This window comes from Myotis myotis, unplaced genomic scaffold (assembly GCF_014108235.1).
Source record: "Myotis myotis isolate mMyoMyo1 unplaced genomic scaffold, mMyoMyo1.p scaffold_m19_p_2, whole genome shotgun sequence".
Lineage (NCBI taxonomy): Eukaryota > Metazoa > Chordata > Mammalia > Chiroptera > Vespertilionidae > Myotis > Myotis myotis.
Genome location: NW_023416324.1, coordinates 31465925 through 31490044, shown reverse-complemented (window position 1 = coordinate 31490044; position 24120 = coordinate 31465925). Strand labels below are relative to the sequence as shown.

The following is a 24120-nucleotide window of genomic DNA, read 5'->3' as shown; positions in this document are numbered from 1 at the left end:
CTCCCTCATTGCCTGTCTCATGCTACCTGTTTCCTCTCCACCCTGTGATCGCCTCAGAGTGGGGACATGTATCTCAGGTCCTGGCACAAGACTGAGTGCAGGAGGTGTCCTCTTGGTCCAAGCCCACACCCTGCCCTGGGCTGGCCCAGAGAAGGAGCAAGGAAGCTCTGCTAGATGAGAAGCCCCCTGGGGGCCCCCAGTGGCCGGTCCCTCCCCTGGTCCCTCCATTCAGCCCTCCTGTCACACTTCCTCACGAAAACAAACACCCCTGTCGCTTGACATCCGGCTGCTGCTCCTGGCAGCTAGATTAGCATTTGAAAGTTTCCCTTGCATTAATTTCAGACGGAACATAAATACGGGCTCGGGATTCCTCTTCCAGGAGGAGAAAACTGGAAGCCCAGCGGACTCACGGGAGAGAAAACGTGTGCTGGCCGAGGGGAGCCCGTGTTACTTTGGAGCTTTTGTGGGAACATCTGGTCCTCCCCTCCACCCGGCCCCCCAACGCCGTCTTGAAATTACCCTGTTAATTGGCAGGTTGTTCTTGCTGAGCGCTCACACACTTTCCCTCCGATCTGGTGAACCTTGGACGGTACACATGTTTCTGACAATTTCCTGCCCCCAACACATGAACTCGGGATCCTTTGCAGCCGCCAGTCCTTCAGAATAGCGTGCAGGGATGTGCGGTGAGTGAGGACATCGCTGCGCCTCTTACCAGCTGCGTGACCTGGGCAAGTGCCGGCCCCTCACACACTGGGGGACCTCGAAGGCTGCCGTGAGGACGAAATGAAACAATGTTGGCAAAGCCTCGTGTCCCCAGGGGGCTCACTAAGTAGTAGTTGTGTTCAGGTCGTCAGATGATGAAGTCATAGAGGTGGGAGGACCTCTGGACCATTTGGGGAAATGGAGACACATAGACAATGAAGCTGCCCAGGGTCACACAACCAGGTGGCTCTTGAGCCAGGTTTTCTGTCCTAACCCAGCAATAGGATTCTTCTCTCTGCCCCACCCTGTCTTTCTGTGTTGGAGGGTAAATTGGGGCTGTTGGGCAGTGCCCAGCCTGTGCTCTGCTCACTGAGCCTCGTGCCCTGGCACAGGCCTGCTTGGGCCCGGGAAAAGAGGAGCCCTTTCTCTGCACTAAAACACGGTGGGACTGTGCCGGCTCAGAGTAGGGCACCTTCCCGTTCGTATACAAATGCCCTTTACGTGGCAGTCTGGCTTGCAGGGTCAGTAAGGCAACACCAAAGCAGCCCCACCTTCTCAAGACCTTTCATCTTCCTCCAGGCCTTTGTTCCTTGCATCTCTGAATCCCATCCTGGGAGTCCTGGCTACCTGGGCCCCTCCTCCAGGAAGCCCTCCCTGATGTCCTCAGTGGATTAGTCTCTCCTCCACCATGCTCCTTGTTTCCGTTTCGGGGTTCTCTTTCTCTTCTCTCCTCTTTCCTCTTTCAGCCTTTTTCTCTGTCTCTGACTTCCCCATCCTTGCCTCTTTCTATCTTTTACTCTCTGTCTAGGTGTCTTTCCTTTGCCTTCTCTCCCACCATTGTCTGTGTCGCTGTATGTCTCTCATTGCCTGGGCCTGGGCCCCCTCTCCTCCTCTCCACTGTCTTTTCCGTCCTGGAGCTCCTTGTGTCCCTGTGAGTATCTCTGTCCCCTCCCTGCCTCTCTGTGTGCCTCCCCCACTGTCTGTGGCTCTGTGGGCCCCATCCCTCACTGTTCTCCTTCTCTCCCCTTTTTTCCTCATTCACGTGGCCTCTGCAGATGAAATGGAACGTGCCTTCCTGCAGAGAGCTGGCCAGAGCACAGCTGTCAGTGCTGGCAGGAGCCACTGAGCAGTGGCCAGGAGACCCGGGAGCCTGGGCAAGCCATGCAGGCTAACCCCCAACACCGGGGCCCCCTTTGGAAACTGTCCACACCTTCCTGCAGGTTCCAGGGTGGGTGTGGCGCTGGTCTCAGGACTTCTGGTCTTGGAGGCAAGCCTAGGCCCTGTCTGCCAGCCCCTGGGGACAACATGCACTGGGCCCTGACTCAGAGGCAGGTTCAGGAGCCAAGCTCTTGGGATTGGTGGAATCTGCATGAACAACACCAAAGGGCCGGCCCAGGCTACAAGCAGAGGGGAGCATGAGCTCAGGCCTCCTGGGGATTGGATGAGATCATGGAAAGGATATGGAGTAGCAGTTTTTGTCACTCATTCATTCAACAATCATGAAGCCGCCACTGTGGGCCAGACTTGGGCTCAGCCCTGGGTCAAAGATGAATCAGGTATGTCCCCTGTCCTTGCACAGTCTCCCATCCAGAAGCTTGTTGGGAACATGCTCTGACAGAGGCAGCTCTGGGTATGGGAAGAGCATCCCAGCTGCAGCGAGGATGGTGGCCTGGCAGGGACAAGGGCAAGTGGTGTGGGCAGTGATTTCAGTCCAGCATGGTTAGGCGGTAAAATCAGGGGGATTCTGATGACTGAATGGATGGGGATGAGGAGGAAGAGAAAGGAGTCAAGCCAGGGCCCATCTGAGTGTGTTGGCTCTGGGGGATGTTAGGTGCAGATTCCAGCAGGCCATTGGACAGATGGGTCTGAGCGGGGGCTGCAGTTCCAGAGGTCAGCACTGCCTGGTAACTGAAACCATATGGTGGATGATTTGTCCACAAACTGTGCGTAAGTGAAAAGAAAAGAGGTCCATGGACAGGGTACCCAAGGTCCCCACATATATTGGACAGGAGAAAGAGGACCCCCACTAAGAGGACAGACAGGGAGCAGTGAGAGGAGCATGGACCAGGGCGGAACGGAGTCGTGTGGTCCTGTGAAACCAAGTCCCAAAGAGGGGGTGGGATGGGGTGGCAGGAGTGCATGGCTTGCATGGTATGGTCCTGGGGCACAGCCTGCATGGGAAGGGCACCTCCTGAGCTGTGCAAGGAGCAGCCTCATGCCCGGCCAGCATGGCTCAGTGGTTGAGCGTCAACCTATGATCCAGGAGGTCAGGGTTCGATTCCAGGTCAGGGCACATGCCTGGGTTGCGGGCTCGATCCCCAGTGTGGAGCATGCAGCAGGCAGCCGGTCAATGATTCTTTTTTTTTTTTTTAAAGAAATATTTCTATTTAATTTGCCAAGTTTACGTATGTCAAGTTGTTGGTATTTCTTTCTCTTTTTTTTAATTTCTTTATTGGTTAAGGTATTACAAATGTGTCCTCATCCCCCCGGTCAGTGATTCTTGATGTTTCTTTCTCTCCCTCTCCCTTCCTCTCTGAAATCAATAAAAATTGTTACCAAAAAAAAAAAAAAAAGAGCAGCCTCGTGCAGGGGAGGGACAAGAGGGAGGAGGTGAGGGTGAAGGTGGCGTACAGACGGAGGGCATGGCAATTTGAAAACATCTGTTCTGATTGCTTCCAACTCCTCCAAGTATCTCTAGTCTTCTATTTGGGGTCTTAAGCCGCATAACTAGGGCCTGAAACCGCTGCGGTGGAGGGAATAGATGCACCGACTGGACGCTGAAAAGTTACCGGAAATGCCCCGAGTCCAGCGGGCATCCTGTAAGGCCTGGCCCCTGCTAGTGCCCCTGTGCCAGCCCCAGGGATACTGCTTCAGGAGCAGCCGCAAGGCCCTCAGTGAAGACTCACGCTGCTCCTGTGCAGCCCGAGGCGGCTGTTTTCCCTGGTGGCGCTGAAATCCTCTGGGTGGACCGCTGTTGGGCCTGGAAACCTGGTCTTCAAACGGGTCTCCATGGAGGCCGGGAAGGGATTGGCTTTGCTGCCAAGTGTGGATTCCAAAAGCTGCTGGCAAGGAGTTCCTGCAGCCGATGCCCCAGAGGCTGCACACCTGAGGGACAAGCAAGAGTGGGGATGAGTCTGTGGCCTCAGCCAGGGCCCAGCCCAGCCCATCCACTGGGAGTGCACGCTGGGCTCCTCAGAAGGGCATTCCCGCCTCTGCCTTATTCGGGCTTTAGAGCTGCCCAGGTGGCCAGAGGAAGCTGTGGCCAGAGGGAGACGTGCCTATGTGACCGTCAGGAAGACAGGCTGGGCACAGAGAAGCCACTTGCTCAGGATTAGAGTGGAGACTCGCAGCCTTAGCAGGAACCTGGGTCCTCTGTCCTCAACAGCACTGGGTCGGGACCCGAGCCTGGGAGGGCCTGTCGTACCTGCTTTGTCCATGTGTCTTCTGCAGCTGGCTCCCCAGAAGTGCCTCACTTACCTCTTTGTCTGTACACATGCCATTCCCCTTACCTGGACAGCCTTTCTTCGGTGCCACCCACTCCCATCCTCACCTAGCTAACTCTTATCCCATCCTTCAGCCAGCAATGCCACCTCCAGGAAGTCTGCCCTGATCCCAGGTTGGATCAGATGCCTCCTGTGAGCTTCCTTCAGCATAGTGTTGGTGCGTGGATCGAAAGAGCCTCATTCTTGAGACTATGGGTGCCGGGAACAGGCCCCTACCTGTGCACACTGTCCAGCTCTAGGTATGCTCTTGCTCTGGGTTTGTCAGCTGGATGGATGGAGAAAGGGAGGAAAAAGGGAACGAGGGAGGGAGGGAGAACACATTTTCATAAAGGTCTCTGGAGTCAAAGCCTTCCTCACAGAATCTGAGAGCTGGGGAGGCCATAGGTATCATGCAGCCCAGTCCCTGTACATGGAGAGAAAGGGGGCATCCCAGCCTCATGGGTTTGCTCAAGGTCTCAGGGTGAGTGTAGGGGGTCCCAGCCCAGTGATCTTAGGCAGTGGCCCGGAGGTGGGTTTCAGGGACTGTGGCAGGCTGGCAAGAGAGAGTGCTGGGTGGGGAAATCGCTGGCGAGTGTAGGGCCAGCCAGTGAAGGACTACGGGCTCACTCACCCTCTACTCCAGCCACGGTGCAGCCCCAGCCTGGCTTCCTCCTGTGTGCTGGAGTCTCTCCTTTCCCCAACAGCCTGTCCACCCTCTGTGCTCAGCCCTCCCTGGGGCTGTCATCATGCTGACCTTCCGGCTTCCCACCTGTCACCACCCGTCACAGGCAATTACCGTAACCGTGCAGGGATTTCCCCCAGGCTCCGGGATGAATGGCGAGCAGAAGGGAGCTGCCTGTGGGCACATAGGTGGGGGTGCCAGGGGCCACCACCACTCTGCCCACACTGACCAGGTTGGGGAGACTGAAGCCCAGGGAGCAAGAGGGGCTCAACAGGGTGCAAACTTCCAGCAGCCACTGTCTCCACAGTCCCTCGGCCTCCCGAGAGTCCTCTCTAACCTTCCTAACTGGAACCTCACTGTGTTCTCAGACCTCAGGCCTGCGTCCCACCGAAGGAGGGTGGTGTCGGCTCAGCTGGGCTGTGGGTTATGTGATTTAGACCTGTCTTCTCAGCATCTAGCACAGGCTGCCCCCGGAGCAAGTGCCTCATAAATGTACCCTCACCACCACCACCAATGGAGTGCTGTAGGTTGCCCCTACCTGCACAGTCCGGGCTGGGTCAGCTTCATGGTATGAGGCACAGCGATGCCACGGGACACACTGAGCCTTCACTGCGTGCCAGCACTGTTCCTGCGGTCCTCACAGCCACTCTGGAGGTTGCTATCACAATCATGCCCACTTTACAGAGGCGGGGACTGAGGCACAGGAAGGTACAACCAGAGCCAGGATTTGGATCCAGGCAGGGTGGCACCAGGACCTCTTCCCAACATGCCGTACTGCTCTGGGCCTCAGCTTCGGTGTAAGTCACTGGTGTCTTGGCATACAGCTGAGCCACTTGTCTCTTGTGTTCCAGGTCACTTTCTGGGGAACAACACAGTCATTGACGTCCTCCGACAGGCGGGGCTGGAGGTGGAGCACACACCCGCAGGGCAGACCATCCACAGGTGAGCAGCGGGATATCTGCACCGTGGGGCTGGCTGGCTTACTGCTGGTGGTCCATGGGCCAGGACTGACGGTGGGCTACATGGCGGGCTGCTCCCTGCCTCCCTGTTCAGGCCTGGGCGAGGGTTGTGAAGAAGCCTCCGGTGAGATGGGGCCTTGTAGGCACTGGCCTTGACCAGGCACCTAAGAGAGGAGAAGCTAGGCTGGAGGTGGGGAGACTGGACAGGAGGCTGGAGCACAGCCTTGGCTGGAGGGAAGAGTGGCGGGCCTGGCAGAGGTGGTGGGAATGGGAGGAGGGTTAAATTTTGAGAGTTGTTCAGGATTTGGAGACTGGTGATCAGGTGGGACAGAAGGGCTCTGTCGGATGCCTGGGTGGCTGCCTAGAGGACTTGGGGAATGCTGGGGCTCTGAACTGAGATGGGGCCACAGTCAGGGTGAGCAGTGGCTTAGCCTCTTTCCTGTGTCCCAGCCATACTTTTCCCAGTGCTGCCTCTTGGCTGTGCCCATTGCCTCGACTGTCCTGCTAGAGCACACCAATCCACTCACAGAGCCACATAATGGCATCCTCTCTTCCTGTGGGGGGTCCCTCCCAGGAGCTGCCCGAAGGCAGGGGTCAGCTGGGTCCCTGTGTGGCCCCTAGTGCCAGCACCAGGCATGGAACCACATAGGTGTCTGCATGCTGGGCAGCTCCGGCGTCAATCACAGGATCCTCGAACTCAGGGGTCCCATGCAGCCCATGTTCCGCCCAACCTTCATGAAAGAACCCTCCTCACCAGCCCACAAGGGTGACCATAGTGTGATTTGGGCCCTTGTCCGTGACGTTACAAGACCCAGAGTCCGAAAGAAGCCTGAACGGTCGTAGTTAATATTTGCAGTAGCTCACTGTGTACCGGGCTCTAAGCACTCCTAACTCACTGAACCCTCATGACTGTCATGTGTGGTAGAAACTCTGAGTATCCTCATCTTAAAATTGAGGAACCTGAGGCCCAGAGAGGTGAAGTCACCTGCAGAAGGGCACACAGCTCCTGTAAATGGCCTCCCTAGGGCCTCCCTAAGCCCCTAACCATCTCCTGTGTCCGATCTGGGAGTTACGGTGGACTGCACACTTTCTGGGCTCCTTCCTCTTCTCATCTTCTGAGCCAGGCTGACAAGACTGTTCTTCCTGAACAGCTAAGCACAATACAGTCAGATGGTCCTAGGCCTGGGCCAGCCTGTGTTTGAGGAGCAAGGACAAGGGAGCCTTGGGGACAAAGTATTCTTCAAGCTCCCCCTTCCCCTTGAAGCTCATTGTATCTGAGGTCAGGGTAGGGATGGGTGGAGGAGGGGGCAGGCTGGAGAGGCTGCCTCAGCCCCTATTCATCTAGATCCCAGGCATTAGAGGAGGGTCCCCTTCTCCCCTCCCCACTCCCACTCCCCACCCCAGACCCAGCTCCGGGGGCTCTCAGCCTGGGTCTCTGCGTGCAGACTGAAACCCTGCGGGTGGGGTGAAGGAGCAGGGCTGCTGTGGAGGCCCCGACAATAAAAGCCATCTTCGGCCACAGGTGCTTCCTGGATCCATCCTTTTGTCTGCCTGTTTTGAATTATCTCCCCAGCATCTGCGGCATCTCCTGGACCCTGGGAATCTGGAGTTGCCGTGGGGGCTGGGGGTGGACAGGCGGAGCTGATGGCCTTCTCTCCCTCACCCACTGTGCACACGGGAGTGCAGTGAGGGTGCAGGCTGCTCGCCGCCCTGGGTGCCACCTAACCTTTGCAGTTCCCGAGACCGTGGCCAGCCTTCTCCCAGAGACAGGTGGCCCCTTGGAATTATCTTTGGGCCCCAGACAGGAGAGAATAAAAGCAGAGGTGCAGAGGATGTGCCCAGGCTAAGGGGTGTCCGTGTGCACCTCTGTAGGGAATGTGAATCACACACACCCAGGTGGATGCGTTCGCGCCCCCTACAGCCAGGCTCATTTGCTTCTGCCCATTCCTAGAAAACTGCAATATATATTAAATCGCTAAATGAAAGAATGAGTCAAAGCTCCGTCTCTCAGCCCCAGACACTGGTTGTCCTGGGTTATCCTCACCAGGCCCAGGAGGGGCATGCTAGCATCTTCTCTTGCCACAACAGCTCTCCCGTTGATTTGCATCCCCTGTCACACGTGAATGACATGCTGCAACATGTGAGCTTCATGAGCTGTCGCCCTTTCCAGCCCTGCCGCCAGGAGCCCTGCACCCCCATCCGAGAGGACCTCAGCGAGCCCGGCCCCCGTGACCCCTCCTGCTGCCGTCCCCGCAGCACCCTCGGTGACCCCCACCGCCCCGCCTGAGGAGGAGGACCCAGCCCTATCCCCACACCTCCTGCTCCCCGACAGCCTCAGCCAGCTGGAGGAGTTTGGGCGGCAGAACAAGTGGCACAAGAGGCAGAATAAGCAGCAGCGGCCGCGGCAGTTCAATGACCTCTGGGTCCGCATCGAGGACAGGTGAGCTGGGGAGGGGCAGGTCTGCCGGGAGCTGGGCATCTCTCTGGGCAGCCTCAGGCCCTTCGGAGCCAGGCACACTGTCATCCACAAGCCCTGCTTGGGAAGCCTGGCAGGGGCGTGCCCAGCAGAAACCTTAGGGCTGGCTTGTCCCCATTCCCAAAGGACCCTCCTGTTCATCTTTCAGGCTTATAGAGCACACTCATATCTCATTTTTCATTTTTATTCTTAGAATGAGAGCAAGTGTAATTTTCGTCATTTTAAAGGTGAGGGACTAGAAGCTTCCTTCAAGTGTCATGGGCAAAAGTCTGCTTTGCCCTTGATTGCCTGGGATGCACCTGGGGTGCAGAGCGGGCTCCATGGGAGCCAGGAGAAAATGGAACAGGCTGGCTACAGCAAAGGCCGTGAGCTCCCTGTGTCCGGAGGGCTCAGTGGCAGGGAGGCTGCAAGAGAGAGATGGCAGAGGATGCCTGGCTCCCTGAGGCTGCGAACTCTCTCTCAGCAGGGGTTGGGGAGTTCATGATAAACCTTGTTAAAAATGGGCAGGTGCAGAAATCCCCCTACTGTACTGATACCTCCCTGTCCTCTGCCTGTGTGCCCCTCCCACCACCCTGCACCATATCTGCCTGGCTGTCACCGAAGCTCCTTCTGTCTTCCCGCCTCCTTCTGCAGGCTCGGTATAGCGCAGTCTCCTTAGATTCCACTTTGGGGCAAGAATCTTCATATTTGGTGCACAGCATCCCCGAGGCACCCGGGATGTCCCAGGGAGTAACCATTAGTGACAGGCAGAGACCTTCTCTCTCTGGGAGCCGTGCCCTGGGCATCGTGCCTCCACAGTGGGCCCTCGGAGACTAGGAGTCTCCCTGTGGACCTCCTCAGAGTCCCCAGAAAGAATCACCCTGGGCCCTTGTTAAACAAATTCCAGGTCCCACTGCAGACCCCCTGTGTCAGCACGTGCAGGGGCCCGGAGAGCCGCGTGTTGAATGTGCACTGGAGATTCTTCCGAGCCGCTTTGGAAAATGCAGACCCAACTCTGCATTTACAGATGTTGAACCAAGGCCCGGGGCGGGGGGCTTGTCGGGGTCACCCAGAAATCGGGAGCTGCCTGCTGCGCAATTCAGGCATGGTCTTCCTGCAGCCAGGTCTGAGTCATCGACATGCAGTTGACATAGTCCAGTCCACTCTCTTAAAGTGCGGGGTGTGCACGATCTTGAAGAGACTTCCAGCAAACAAGAGTCGAGTCCATTGTTCCCTCGGCTGTGCGTTGGCTTCAAGCGCCTGACTTGGGTTCCTGGGAAATGTACTCTGCAGAGCCCTCGCCAGCCCGGCCTGCCTGGGCAGAGGCGCTGCTGCAGCTGTATTGGCTGCCACCCATTCGGCTCACGTGCCCAGCATGGGCCCTGCACGGCCACCCCCTTCAGACCTGGAGCGAGGGCATGGGGTTGCTGAGCTGCTTCTGCAGCCTGGGCAGGGCCACAGGCTGCTGCCCGGGAGGCCCGGCAGCCCCTAAAGTGCTTTGATCCAGGGGGTCCCTCAGCCCTGATCAACCTGCCCAGTGACCAGGAGCCCCGGCTAGTGGCAGGTCCAGCCCACGAGGTGACAGGAGGCTGGGCGGTCAGCTCCAGCATGAGACTCCCAGCCCCTAACCATGTCTGAAAGGTAAATTTGGGCAAATGACTCCAAAACAGTTTCCTTTTCACAACACGTAGCTCTGAAACACAGAGCCTGGTTTCAGGAGAAGAAAACAGCTTTTCTTTGGAAAGAGGGACCGGGAAGGCAACAGGGAAACTACGGTTGGGTAACTTTCTCCCATCTGGTTGGGTTGGAGAAAGAGGTTTCCGCCGACAGGCAGCCTGTTTGTTGAAAGTTTCCCTGCTTCTTAGGGAGCAGGCCTGGGCTCCAGGGCGGCCTGGGGCAGGCACAGCTTCTGTGGCTCTCTGGTCTCAGTCCTCTTCAGGTTCCCCAGTTCTCCAAGAGGGGGCTGAGGAGAGCTCTCTGGGGAGACTAGGGCCCATTTATAGACCTTCTAACCGAATTATTTTCTTTGGGGCTTTAATTCCATTCAGTTTTCTCATTTTCTCCCCCCTAAATCCCACTAGAGCCATCCCCTTCTCCTCATCCTCTCCTGTCATCCCCTCCTCCCTATCCCCTCCTCTCATCCCCTCCTCCCATCCCCTTCTCCCCATCCTCTCCTGTCATCCCCTCCTCCCTATCCCCTCCTCCCATCCCCTCCTTTCCATCCGCTCCTCCCATCCTCTCCTTTCTTTCCATCCGCTCCTCCCCACCCCCTCCTCCCCATCCGCTCCCCTCCACCCCCTCCTCCCCATCCCCTTCTCCCCATCACCTCCTCCCATCCCCTCCTCCTCATCCCCTCCTTTCTATTCCCTCCTTTCTTATTCCCTCCCCTCCACCCCCTCCTCTTCACCTCTCCACTCTACCCCTTCCCATCCACACTCTCTGCTCCACCCCTCCTCTCCATCCCCTCCTCTCTGTCCCCTCTCTCCAGCTCACCTTCCACCAGGGATCCTGCAGCAGGATCCTAACAGGCCTCCTGGTCCTAGCACATCGCTGCTCCTCAGCCTCAGATCCCTTGTAGCTCCCACCACCAGGTTAACTTCCTACAATTCTGCCCAGATGCAGTGCCTGTCATCCCTTTCCTGCTTACCCACTGCCCCTCCTCCCAAGGGATAGAAGGTCCTGTCCTTGCCAGGCTTTGGGTTGCCTCTCAATAGACTGTGCCAAGACCCCAGCCCCGCCTTTGTACTCGCCTCTCTCTCAGCTGGGGTGGGTGCCCGTGGACATTTGTGAGCTCCTGCTCTGTGCCAGGCACTTACATTCACCATGTCCCTCAGTCCTATCAGGAGCCCTTCTTTGACGAATAAGAAAACTGAGGCTCAGCGATGTCAGGTAACGTGCCCAAGACCACCCAGCCAGTCAGGTGTGGGGTCAGAACCCACACGCCAGTCTGTCTAATGCTAAGGGTCACAGTCATTCACCCACCATGAAGACGCCCCTGCCACCCTCACCTGGGGAGCGTCTCCCCATCCTCACCGAAGTCTCCCTTCCTGCCCCAGCTTCCCCTGCTGCCCCCTCCCCTGCTTTCCTGCAGCGCCTGTGGGTGTCCAGTCCTCAAGTAGTCGCACAGACTGCAATTTCTGGATTATGTTTCTAGGCTGGGAGCCCCGGGGGGCCAGATCTGGGTTGGACTCTGTGGGTCCCTGGAGGCCTCGCTGAGGGTGTGTTGAGGGAGAGGAGGGCGAGAGCCAGGGTAGGGGCTGCAAGCGGCTGGGCAGGATACCACCTGGAGCAGGCTGGCCTCCTCCTGCCCCTCATTACCCGAGATGTAAACACACGGGAGGAAGTTTAGAGAAGCAGCAGCCCGTGGCAGGATGATTTATGGGGACCCGCGGAAAGGGCCGGGCCTGTGTCCGCAGATGGCTGCACACGGGCGGCAGAGGGCTCCACATCTGAGAGCCGGGCAGGGCAGCAGGGCAGGCCGTCCCATGCTGGCCTTGAGCAGAGCACCGCCCAATGGGCTAGGACCTGTGGCAGTTTCTCCTTCTGTGCTGTTAGGGCCTTCACTGGTCTTTGAAGGCCATGCCAGCTCTGTGGTTCTCTGAATTCACAGGGTGTGTGTGTGTAGGGGGTGGGGGGCAGGGGGGATGGAGGTTTGCATGAACAAGGACCAGGGTGCTGGGCCACCAGGATTTGAAGGACAGTCATAAGGGGGCAGGTGCTACAAGAGCTGGGCATGACCTGAAGCAAGAGGAGGGCATCAGTATGTGATGGACACAGAGCATTGTGGGTGCCACCATGTAGAGGCAGGGGGTGCAGGATAGGGGTCATTGCCTTCTGGCCCTCAGCTTCCCCTGAAGTTTGAACTGAGGACCAGAGCTCCAGCCCCTGGGCTCCGGGCGGGCTCTGTGCCCCTCCTGCTGGCCAGCCCTTCCTGCCTGAAACCCTCCAGCTTCGCTTTCTCCCAGCACAGCCCGGCCCTCTCCCTGGGCAGGGTGGTCGGCTGGAGGCCAGGAACCTGGCTGATTAGAGGTAGAAGATGCCCCTGAGAAATGGGAAGCAGCTCCCTCAGTGAGGAAAAGCACAAATTCAGGTAGAACAGGATTCTAAACCCTGCACCTCATACTTGCTTTGAGGCTTAGAGAGTCAACGAAATGGTGCTTGTAAAGTGGTACCAGTGTCTCCAGTGTTGGTGGCCAGCGGTGAGCCTTTGACTCTCAGTGTCTGGTCTAAGTTGCCCCCTCACAGCAGGAGCTGCTCACAGGCCTTCAGCACCTCGAAGACTCACAGCCTTAAATGAGCCACTGGGCTGGCGCTGCACAGTATCTGCCCTCCACCCTTCATTGGCCTCATACGGATGCCCAGCCCTGTGTGAAGTGCTGGTGGGACCAGACTAGGAAGAGGCTCAGGCCATGGCTGGGCAGGGACAACTCCCCACTATGTTGCAACTGAAAGAGCCCAAAAGCCACAGTCCATCCGCCTGTGCTGCCTGTGAAGGGAATCGGTCACTGAGGGCTGGAGGGTCAGGGCTCTGAGGGTCAGAGGTGACCCTGGAGTCTGAGGGGAGGTGAAGGGACTTCCTACCGAAAACCACATGGCCAAAGGGGTGGAGGCTGCCGTGGACCTGAGATGCCAGGATGCTGAGCCGCAGGCAAACCCAACATTTTTCTTTAACTTTTCAATTACAGTTGACATTCAATGTTACTTCATATTAGTTTCAGGTGTGCCACATAGTGGTTAGACAATTATGTAATTTACAAAGTGATCCCTCAATAATTCCAGTACCCACCTGGCACCATACATAGTTATTACAATATTATTGACTATATTCCCTAGGCTGTACTCTGCACCCCCTTGACTAGTCTGTAACTACCAATTAGTACTTCTTAATCCCTTCACCTTTTTCACCCAGCCCACCTCCCATCTGGCACCCTTCCGTTCGTTCTCTGTATCTATGAGTCTGTTTCTGTTTTGTTTGTTCATTTATTTTGTTCTTTAGCTTCCACATATCAGTGAAATCAGATGGTATTTGTCTTTCTCCGCCTGACTTATTCACTTATCGCAATACCCTCTAGGTCCATCCATGTTGTTGTAAATGGTAAAACTGCGTTCCTTTTTACAGCCGAGTAATATTCCATTTTATATATGTGCTACCTCTTCTTTATCCGCTTGGGTTGCTTCCACATCTTGGCTATTGTAAATAATGCTGCAATGAACACCGGGGTGCCTGATTTTAGAACTAGTGTTTTGGATTTCTTCAAATATCCAGAATTGGAATTGCTGGATCATAAGGTGGTTCTATTTTTAATATTTTAAGGAACCTCCATACTGTTTTTCATAGTGGCTGCACCAGTCTGCATTCCCACCAACAGTGCACAAGAGTTCTGTTTTCTCACATCCTCACCAGCACTTGTTGTTTGTTGACTTATTGATGATAGCCATTCTGACAGGTGTAAGGTGATCTATCATGTGGTTTTCATTTTTATTTCTCTGACCATTGGTGACATTGAGCATCTTTTCATATATCTATTGGCCATCTGCATGTTCTCTTTGGAGAAGTGTCTATTAGGTCCTTTGCCCATTTTTTAATTGGATTGTTTAATTTTTTTGGTGTCGAGTTATGTAAGTTCTTTATAAATTTTAGATATTAACCTCTTATCAGATGTATCATTGGCAAATATATTCTCCCATTCAGTGGGTTGCTTTTCATTTTATTGTTTCCTTTGCTGTGTAAAACCTTTTTAGTTTGATGTAGTCCCATTTGTTTGTTCTTTCTTTTGTTTCCCTTGCCTGAGGAGATATGTCAGAAAAAAATATGACTATGAGAAAGGTCAGAGAGTTTACTGCCCAGGTTTTCTCCTAGGAGTTTTATAGTCACTTACGTCTCTGCCTGTGTCTAGCGCGCTTGGCCCAGAGAGGCCAGGCCCGGGCTGGAACCACAGTGAGGTCTCCTCCAGCAGGATCGCACTGAGACCTCCACCCCCAGCATCACGGCCTTCTAGCATCAGGGCCACCTGGCACCAGGCCCCCCAGCATTAGGGTCCCCTAGCATCAGGGTCCCCGGACACCAGGGCTTCCTGGCACCAGGCTCCACTGTCCCAGGCTCCATCTCCCTTTATCTACTTAGAGCCTGCTCAGAAGCCACCCAGGACACATCCCAGCAGCCCCTTGTGTTGGCAAGAAAGCCACGGCCCCAAGATTCCCAGAGCCCAGCCTGGATGGTTGTTGGCGACCCTCTGATGCCAAGATTGGCCGCCTGCTCCAGGAAGCCCTAGGAAGGGGCCTTGGGGGACAGACAGCTGACACTGTGCTTTATACTTTGGGCTTCTCCCTTCTGGCTTCTACTGCTAGAAAACACTTGAAAGTCCAAGGGGTCGCCCCTGCTCCTTCATTGTACACCTGGGGAAACTGAGGCCTGGAGGACTCGACTTGCCCCGAGTCACGCGGCAAGCAGGAACATAGGGCAGGCTATATCGGGGCTTCTGCCTTCCCCTCAGGCAGAGGGCCCTTCCCCGCTCCAGAGCCCCGCCGGCTCAGAGCAGACTGGGCCCCTCGGTGCCAGCCGTCTGCGGAGCCTGGGAACACTCAGAGTGTTTGGTTTGGCTTTGCGGCCACTTTGCCATGAGACACTTTTCCCAGCATGGGTCGGGGTGGGGGGGTGGGGGGGATCTGGACTGGGGGAATAAGCTTTGTGAGCAAGGGAGGTGGGGCATTTGGAGGGGCTTTCTGCCCCAGCCTGCCGCCTCCCCCCCTTTCCCTGGGACTCCTTCCAAGCAATAAACCCCACTCCACTCCGGCTCCAAGCGGGAAGAGGGGTGGTAGCATCTTTGGTTTTCAAAGTGTAAAAGCAAATGCCTTTGGGCATTTTGTGAGACAGTTTTCATAACTCCTGCTGGGTCTTCCTTCTATGGCCTGTGGAGCTGCTGTGGCCAGCCTGGGCCCTCACCGCCACTCCAGCACCCCACATGGCACCCTAGGCCCCTCTCCTGAGGCCAGCCCTCCTCACCTTCCTGCTGCTCAGTCTGGGAGGAACTTTTGTGGCCTTTTGTGTTGTATGCAGGGATGGGGGTCTTTTTCTTAGAAAAGAAAGGGAGGGAAGGGGTTGAGGCAGTGACCATGTTGGGCATGGGTTTTCGAGGTCTCAGCAGGAAGCAGCACGCTTCACCCCTGGGCCCTCCCTTCGCACACTTGCTCATCTACACAGTGAGATCGGCACCCAGGCCGGGTCAGGCTGGACAGCAGACTTCCCAGGACACATCTGTGTCCTAACCTACTTCCGGCTCAGTTTCCGCATCTTGGAAATGGGGGTGATAACAGAGGCACACGCCCAGCATCCAGCACAGTGTCTACCAGCACATGGGAAGTGCTCTGTGAATGGAGGATGTTTTTTTTTTTTAAATATATATTTTACTGATTTTTTTACAGAGAGGAAGGGAGAGGGATAGAGAGTTAGAAACATCGACCAGCTGCCTCCTGCACTCGCCCTACTGGGGATGTGCCTGCAACCAAGGTACATGCCCTTGGCCGGAATCGAACCTGGGACCCTTGAGTCCGCAGGCCGACACTCTATCCACTGAGCCAAACCGGTTAGGGCTGGAGGATGTTATTAGTAGGGGAGACGCATGCAAGCATATTAATAATGATGACAAAAATAGCCAACACCATGTAGCACCATGTGCCTGGCATCATTCAAAGCTCTTTACAGAAACCCATTCAAACCTTGCGTGCCCAGTCGGTGCCCGTGACATAATGTGATCAGTGAGAAATGTACAAGATTTTACAGGAGCCTGAATGCTCCCGGGGGCATTGAGGTGCAGGACGAAGAGGCTCCTAGGCGAGGGGACATGGAGTCTGCATTCGAAGGGGAGTAGGAAACTGGCCACAGACCATTAGATGTGACTGGAGAGGCTTGGTGTGTGCTGGGAGGTGAGGCCAGCTGGCCCCAGACCATGACCACTCTCGGATGGCCTGGGGCATGGGATGGGGGGCACAGCAGGCCAGATGTTGTGAGTTATAAGGGGCACTCAAAGCGCATGGTCTGCCCCCTCCCTCCTGTTCCAGGAGCACGTCCCTCTGCCCCCTGTGCATGGTGAGAGTGTGCTCCCTCCTCTCCTGAGAAGAACCTCCTGCGAGGACCTGGTCGTTGAGGTCGGAGCGTGGCCAATGGCAGAGTAGAAAGGGAGGGACCGGGCCGAGAGTAAAGACTTTGCTTTGAGCAAAAGTCTAGACCCCATTCCCAGAGTAGAGATCCCAGCCAATGTAGGGGGCAGGGCTGTGCTTGGTGACCCCAGGCTGCCCCGCCCACCAGCCCCAGGCTGAGGCTGAGCCAGGCTGTGTCAGAGGCATCCAGCCGCAGGGCTGTGGGGCAGGGCTGTGGCAGCGACGTTCACAGATCTCATCCAGGTGACTATGGCTAACTGTTGGGACCTTGTACCCAGCACATGGAAACTCTGGCCAGGGTGGGGTGGGGGACTTCCAGGAGACCCCGGGAGTGAGCAGCCTGTCTGGGAGGGAGGGTGAGAAAGTGGAGCAGTGTCTCCTATGGAGGAGGCTACCCACAGAGAAAGAGCCCCATCCCTGCCTCTCAGAGAGGGGCAAGCTTCCTGCCCACCCCACACATCCTGTGTGCCCCCTGCCCTGCGTCCTAGAGCAAGTTACTTAACCACTTTGTGCCTTAGTTTCTTCATAAGGAAAATGGGATAATAGTTGTACCTGCCTCGTGGGGTTGCCATGAGAAGCTATATGCTAAGTGCTTCACACAGAGCTGGCATGGGCCTCTCCATTCTGCTGGGAGCCCCCTCGGCCGTGTGCAGGCTGGACTTGCTGCTTTCATGGGTGACTGCAGAGTCTCCTTTTCAAGGAGGCCTGTGTCCCCACTGCCCCTGGGTGTTCCCTCACATCCTTGCCCCTCTGCTCTTTGGGGCTTGTTGGATCCTCTGCCTGCATGTCCATCTGCCTCCCCCAGCCCAGGGTCCACAGGGCGAGTGTGCCCATAGCTTCTAGGGCAGCCCTTTCCTTTATCCCTGAGCCTCCTCCTCCTATGTCCCCTCCCTTCCCCAGTCCCTGTCCCTCTATGAATAATTTTCTATCTCTTTCTAGGACTTGAACTGTGATGTGGCCCTGCACTCCGCCTGGCCCCCATCCTACCCTTCACTCCCCAATGGCACCAGTTCCTTCTGTCCTTAATCTCCTTTTCTCTCTGCCTCACTCTGTCTCCCTGTCTCTCTCCCTTCCTCTCTTTCACCTATGCTTTCTCGAGCCACGATCCTTAACCATTACCTCCAAAACAGGATTCTGTTTTTATAAGTTCACGAAGGACTGCGCCTTTCACTAAAACCCCCTGTGACTATGCTGACCCCAGGGCTCCTGCCCCGTGGAGGTGCTGCCTCCCCTTCCCCAGTGACCTGGTCACCGCATAGCCCCATGAGCCTCAGTTTTCTCATTTGGTGAAGGGGGTGATGCGAGCCACTGTGCAGGTTTGTTACGAGGACCATAGATACTCTCAATAAATGGCTGCTGGGATAAGGGGGTGGGGGAGGGGTGGTTTGTGTGTTTTGTGGGAGGGCAATAGGAGGGCGGGGCATCTGTATACACAGGTGTGGAGGCTGATGGCCCCACTATGACCCCAGAGACACTTTCATTACACTTTAATTCTCCATAGCACTTTGATTCCCTCTGCCTGGGACTCAGTTCTCTTGAGTGGTCACACAAGCCCTGTGGCTCCCAGTGCCCAGCCCACCGACTCCCCCACCCCCCGGAGCCTGGCGCAGGAGGGTGAGTGCAGCCTCAGGAGCTCGGCCAGCCTGCTGTGTGGCTCTGGCTGCTCACTGTCCCTGTCTGAGCCCCCTGTTTTCTCCTTCATTTTATGAAGTCAGATCTGAACCTCAGGGCCACAGCCCGGGACGAGGCTGCTGAGCGGTCACTCAGAGTTCCATGTGTCTTCTCCTTCCAGCACCACCGCCTCGCCACCCCCGCTGCCCCTCCAGCCCACGCACAGCTCCAGCTCCGGGACCGCCAGGCCCCTCTTCCAGCTCTCCAACCAGCTCCGGCCGCAGGAAGAGCCGGGGTCTGCCAGCGGCTCAGTGCCCGCCCACTCACAGCCGGCCCTGGGCCTCCTCCCGGCCGTCGTCGCTGCCAGCTTTGCAGCCCCCTTCCTGCTGCACACCCTCGGGCCCTCCTGACCTCGGCTGCCAGGGCAGAGAAGCCAGAGAAACCGTAGGAGGGTCTGTGGCCGCACCCCTCTGCCCCTGCCACCCTCCTCCCAGGGGTGCCTGACACCTCACGGGCGGTCCAGTCGGGATCCGTTAGAACCCTAGAGCTTTATTGTTACCCGAGTTACATCTTCTTTTTTGTAGAAGGATCTTAATTTCCCATAGTGCTATGGGGCTCCTTTGTAAAATATGTGTCCATATTAAAAAAGAAAAGTGTATTTATTCCACTGATAAAACTATTTTTATGTGGCCTATATCAGTAACCCCTTAATGAGCCCCAGCGCCAACCCAGGCGGGGAAGCCAGGCTGTCAGGACATCTGTGACCTCATGCGGACCGTGGCTGTGCACTGCCGGCTCCTGGACCACGGAAGCCTCCCGTGTCTGGGTCTGGCTTCTCCCACCGAGGGGACCTCAGAGGGAGGGGCAGGCAGACAAGCTTAGCTTTTGTGAAGCTGGATTTGGGAGCCAGAGATGTGAACGCTGATGGTCCTTCCCTCCCGTGGATGCATCTGGGGCTTGGAAGACACTTTCGGAAAGAGAATGCTGCTATTTTGTAAACCCTGGGTGTCTGTGAACGGGCCTGCGGAGCTCTTGGTAAGTGTTCTGGCCAAGGCCCTGGGTAGAGGAAGAAGGTTGGTGCTGAGGGAGGTGGTTTCCCAGGCCCATGCGCCTGATGGTGAAACTAAGAGAGGAAACTGGTTGCCCAAGGTCATTCAGCAAGTGGGAGATCGGTATGTGAATCCAGACCTCTCTGCTCTGATAGCATTAATCCAGCGTGGGTTACAGGAGATGCTACTGAAGTCACAGCCAAATGGAATGAGCTGCCGCAGGGCAGGAGTCGGCACAGAGGGCAGTTTCAGGAACAGGGGCTCTGGGAGTCACATGGTAATACTAATTGTAACGAGAGCCACCATTTGTCCAAAGCCTACCATGTGGCAGGCACTTTGCACACTCACTTTTATCACTGATCCTCACACCAGTTCTATGAGATACAACTATCCCCATTTCACAGATGAGGAAACTGAGCCCCCAAAAGAGGTCAAGGGACTTGCTCAAGGTCACCCAGCCAGGACATGGCCCCAAAGTAATGAGATGGAAAAGTGATGCTTATCTCCTGGATCAGATTCTGCCACGTTGTCTCTACACAGGGAAGCTCCAAGGGCCAGCACAAGCTTCTTACTTGGCCAAAGAGCCTGTTTGGCCCCAGTTACTCATGTTGGTCACTCTTGCCAAAGGGCTCTTTGTGTGTGCCACATGTCCCGGGCCCAGACTTGTCTTATTCTGAAGCCAATGAGAGGTTTTCCTGCCAAATCAGAGGCTAGGGAATGGGGGACAGCTGTGGGAAGCGTGGGGAGACAGGCAGCCAGTCAAATGGGGACAGTCAGGCCACTACGACTCAGAGAGACAGACCTAGATCCTCTGCCCCCAGGCGGTGGCCGAACAGGCAGAAGACCCTGTCTGGCTGCCTTCCAGTCCTAGACCCTCATAGGGCTGGCAGCTCATCAGTTACAGGGCCCTGGCACCGGAGAGCAGAAAGAACCCCTCATCTGACCTATAACTGTAAGAGTAGTAATCAGGCCGGGGAGGGGGCATTCCCCAAAAACTGCACAGCTGGGTATTTGCTGAATCCCAGACCAGTGCTCTCCAGCGTCACTGCACCAGGCCTTTCCCTGGCAGTCCTGGTAGTGACTGACTCACCCCAGTCCCCGCAGGGCAGCTGTCTCCCTTCTGAAGTAGTAGAGTCCAGGGCAGCTCATTGGATGGTCAGAGGTCCCACCGGCATCTTGGCAGGCCTCTGAATTCTTTTCCGCTCAGCCCTGGATGGATGTGTTTGAGCCTGAGACCTGGCAGGAGCCCTGAGCTCCACTTCAGAGGGTCCAGCCAGCCCCATGGGCATCATGCTGTAAACTGAACTTGACCCCAGCCAGGGTTTATCCTTGGCAGAAATGTGACTTCCTATTTCTGAGCGGGAAGGGGCTTAGCTGAGTTATAAAGCAGGCTCAGAGGCCTGGGGGACATCAAACACTTCGTGCGGAGCACTATTTGGATGAGATAAGTGTAAAGGAATTAGAAACACACAGGCCAGATTTCCCTCTGCTCGGGGCAGAGTGTGGCATGCGATGTATTGAGATGGAACTTGAGGTTAATTAAAGATGAAGCATTTGGGTAAACAGTCCAGGCACCTGACCGCGTGCCCAGATCTGTGCCAGGCATGGGGCCAGAGGTAAATTAATGCAGTGTGTGATTATCAAGCACACGCAGTGCCAGTCTCCATGTCGGGCCCGAATCTTGCCACCTTCCCGACCTAGAGGAACTCAGCATTGAGAGGGACACGCAGCACAGTCCTGGGCTCCTAAAGGAACTTCAAGGTTATCCTATCCAGTCCCCTAACCAGGCAGATTCAGCCCTAGTCTTCCCCAGACCCCTCCTTGGTGCAGTTTTGGGGGATTCCAAGCTCTCCCTCAGATAAGCACTCAAGCGTTTAAAGGAAGATGGATGTGCTAACTGGTTAGGTGGACGTGTGCCGCCCGGACAGAGCCAGCGTGGGTCAGACATCTGCAGCCGAAGCGCGCTGATCTCTGAGGACCACCCACTGGCCAGGGTCTGAAGTGAACTGAGCTTGCTGTTTATATCCCAGAAGGCCTGAGGCACATTTATGGAAATTGAATGGCTGGGGTGCGTGAATTCTCTCATTCTGGGCCGGAGAGCCTTCATTCCATCGGCAGCCAATCACACACTTGGAAATGATCTACCCACCACTGCTGACATTTTTCCCAGCATGTGCTATGTGCTCAGCCTCATAAAATGTCCCCGTTGTTCTGCGAGCCTCGCGTACACTTCTTAGGGCTTTCACATTGGCCTTGAGGCAGGCAGAGAAGATGGACGGGCTGAGACCCAGCAGGTTACGTGACCTGCCTAAGGTTAGGCAACAAGTTAGTGGGGGCCCAGATCCCCTTGCTCTCAGGAAACCTGACTGAATGACCCCGGAGTTTTCTGGGACTGGTCAGCATAGCCATGCTTCTAGCCTTCTTCCAGGCTGGGTGCCACCCCACAGCCAGATGTAGGCCTGGACTGAAGGTGCATGAGCCAGGCTGCCAGGAGCTGCACAAGGCCATCGAGGGCCCCTCCACCTCTGAGATTCAAAGATCTGGTGTCCAGGCAGCACGGACACCTGTACTTACCAGCAAGGTCACCTTTGCTCTGAAAGACCATTAGTCGAATGCTCCATCTTCTATTTCTTGGTCTCAGCCAGACTTGGGAAAACCTAGAGGCTCAGGGTTCTGTCCTACCTGCCCAGCCTTCAGTCTGGTGCCATTGACAACAGATCCCAAGGAAAGGTCCCCCACCACAGGAAAGCTTATGATAAACACCGTGAAGGATAAGAGACATTCTGCCTGGGAATGGCAGCTTTGATAGTTTGTGTGCAGAGAACAGAACTGGAGCTGGCGATAGTGTTTCCATGGCCGTGGGATAAGAACCAAATCCTCAACCTGGCATTCTAGACTCTCCATGATCTGGTCCTGCTGACCTTGCCAGCTGCATCTCTCATCTTTCCCACTCTGTGCCTGACCAGACTGAACCATATTTGTCATTTCTAGGATAGATAGGACGTTTCACACATGCTGCTTGCTAGGCCTGGGAACTCCCTTCTCTTACTCTAACTGCTCATTTTTTGAGGATCAACTCAGATGACACCTCCTCCAAGAAGCCCCCCGTGATTCCTTTGTGCTGAGACTGTCTAATTGCACGTGTGCTCTCTTATTGGATTGTGGGCTCCACGGTGGCAAGAGTCATGTGAACTCATATCTGTATCTTCATCTGACACAAAGATGGCACTCAACAGCTGTGCAGAAAGGGAAGGAGAGAGAAAGAAATGAAGGAAGGAAAGAAGGAGAGAGGCCGATGTTAGCTTTGCTAGTGGAATAGTTTCTACAAAGCCAAAATTGTGTGAGAATGGACAGGTGCCCCTGCAGGTGAGTCTCTGTCAGGAGAGGTGTGTGAGCAGGGGCTGTAGGCACCCTGGCTGGAGAGATATGGCAGAGATTTAAAGTCTTGGCCAGGGACTGAGGCAGATGACATCGAGAGTCCCTCCTGGCTCTGTTATGCTCAGGTTCTTTGAACATTGTGAATTTTCCAAAACTTCATCTCAGCAGCCAGAAAAATCACCCGGCTGGCTGTCTAAACCAATAAGGTTCAGGAATCAGTCCAGCCGCGCACCACAGTTCTCCAAGAGCCCAGCCAGCCTGACGGAATTGGCAGGCTCGGCCAGCTGCCCTGGGGCAGGGGGACTTCTGGGCCATGGGGGAGGGCTGGACTGGAACCCAGGACCCTGGCTCCAGCCCGGAGCTGATTGTCTCCCTGCCCCCACCCTTGGGGAGGGAAGGACGGGGTCATGAGAGCCCACTGAGCCTCACCTGGCCCTGGCCCAGGAGCATCAGCTTCCCCCACCCTTTCTCTGACTGTGGCACTTCCTTCCCGGAGATACTCTGGAGAGTCCTCACTTTGCTGGTGACCTTGGGCAAGTCCCTGCCCCTCTCTGAGCATCCATTTCCTCATCTGTCGAACAGAGACCTTGTTTCCTGCCTGGGGTATTCTGGAGGGGTGGGCAGATGCTGTGTGCAATCTTGGGGCTCCAAGAAGGCCAGACGCCACTCCTCCCCAGGATCAATGCTGGGCTCTCCTCCCAGGACCCGCAGTCCGCTATGGGCTTGGGAGCGCAGCGGGAAGGAGAGGTGGCAGAGTAGCTTCAAAGGGTCGCTCCATCATGAGTCCCACGAGGGGGAAAGTGCGCTTTGAATGGGGCCTCAGTCTAAGGAGTTTCCGGTGGGGCTTTTAGGCATCTTGGGTCCCCATAGCTGGGGTGGCAGGGCCTAGCTCTTGGCCAAGGGAGAGTCTAGCCCAAAACAGAGGCAGCCAGAGCCCCAGCCCTGGGCCTCAGAGGGATCGCAGAAGGTCCCCACCGGACTCGCACTGTGTGACACACGCTTCAGACCTTAATGTATTTGAAAGTATCCGTGATGCTGTTCTTTCGATCACCTCTCCCCTGCACCTCTGTGAATTATGAAGAGTTCTTTAAGAATATAATAGAAGACAAAGAAAGATGCTATTAATGTTATTTTGCCAAAAATATTTTTGTAGCATAATATATTAATAAAAGACATTATGAATTCAGCAGGATGTGTCTCTGTGTGCTGACGGATCCCTCCTCCTGCCAGAGAACATTGGGGGAAATTGCCTTTGTTGGGAGGGCCAAGGCCTGAGGCAGCAGCCTGGAGGGAGTGGGATGGGCCCATTTTCCATGCTGAACTCAGGCCGGTTCTGGGAGGGTGGTTTGGGCAGCGGTCCAATGGCTCAAGAGGCCTCATGCCAAGGGGGTCCAGCTAGCCTCTCCAGCAAAAATGAGCTGCCCACAGACCTCAAACCTGAGGTTCACCCTCGGGGCCTCCCTTTCTCTCCCTCACTCTCCAAGACCTACTGATGCTTCGTTATTCATCCTTTCTCCTCTCCCCATCCCATTGCTCCAGCCCAGACCTCCTCACCTTCCTCTGAGCCACTACTGCCACCCACAGCTGTGTCCCCTCCGGCCCACTCTCCCCTCTGCAGCCTGAGTGAGCTCTCTAAACCACAAAA

At 55.9% G+C, this 24120-nt stretch overlaps 1 protein-coding gene across 1 annotated transcript in view; it reads left to right on the top strand.

Annotated features, from left to right (window-relative positions):
- Positions 1-23662, top strand: part of TRABD2B (TraB domain containing 2B) — a 198313-nt gene extending 174651 nt beyond the window's left edge. The window contains exons 5-7 of the mRNA XM_036351374.1: positions 5718-5808; positions 7996-8265; positions 18230-23662. Coding sequence (XP_036207267.1) covers positions 5718-5808; positions 7996-8265; positions 18230-18458 — 590 coding nt within the window. The 3' untranslated portion in view covers positions 18459-23662. The remainder of the gene's footprint in view (positions 1-5717; positions 5809-7995; positions 8266-18229) is intronic.
- The last annotated feature ends 458 nt before the right edge of the window (positions 23663-24120 follow it).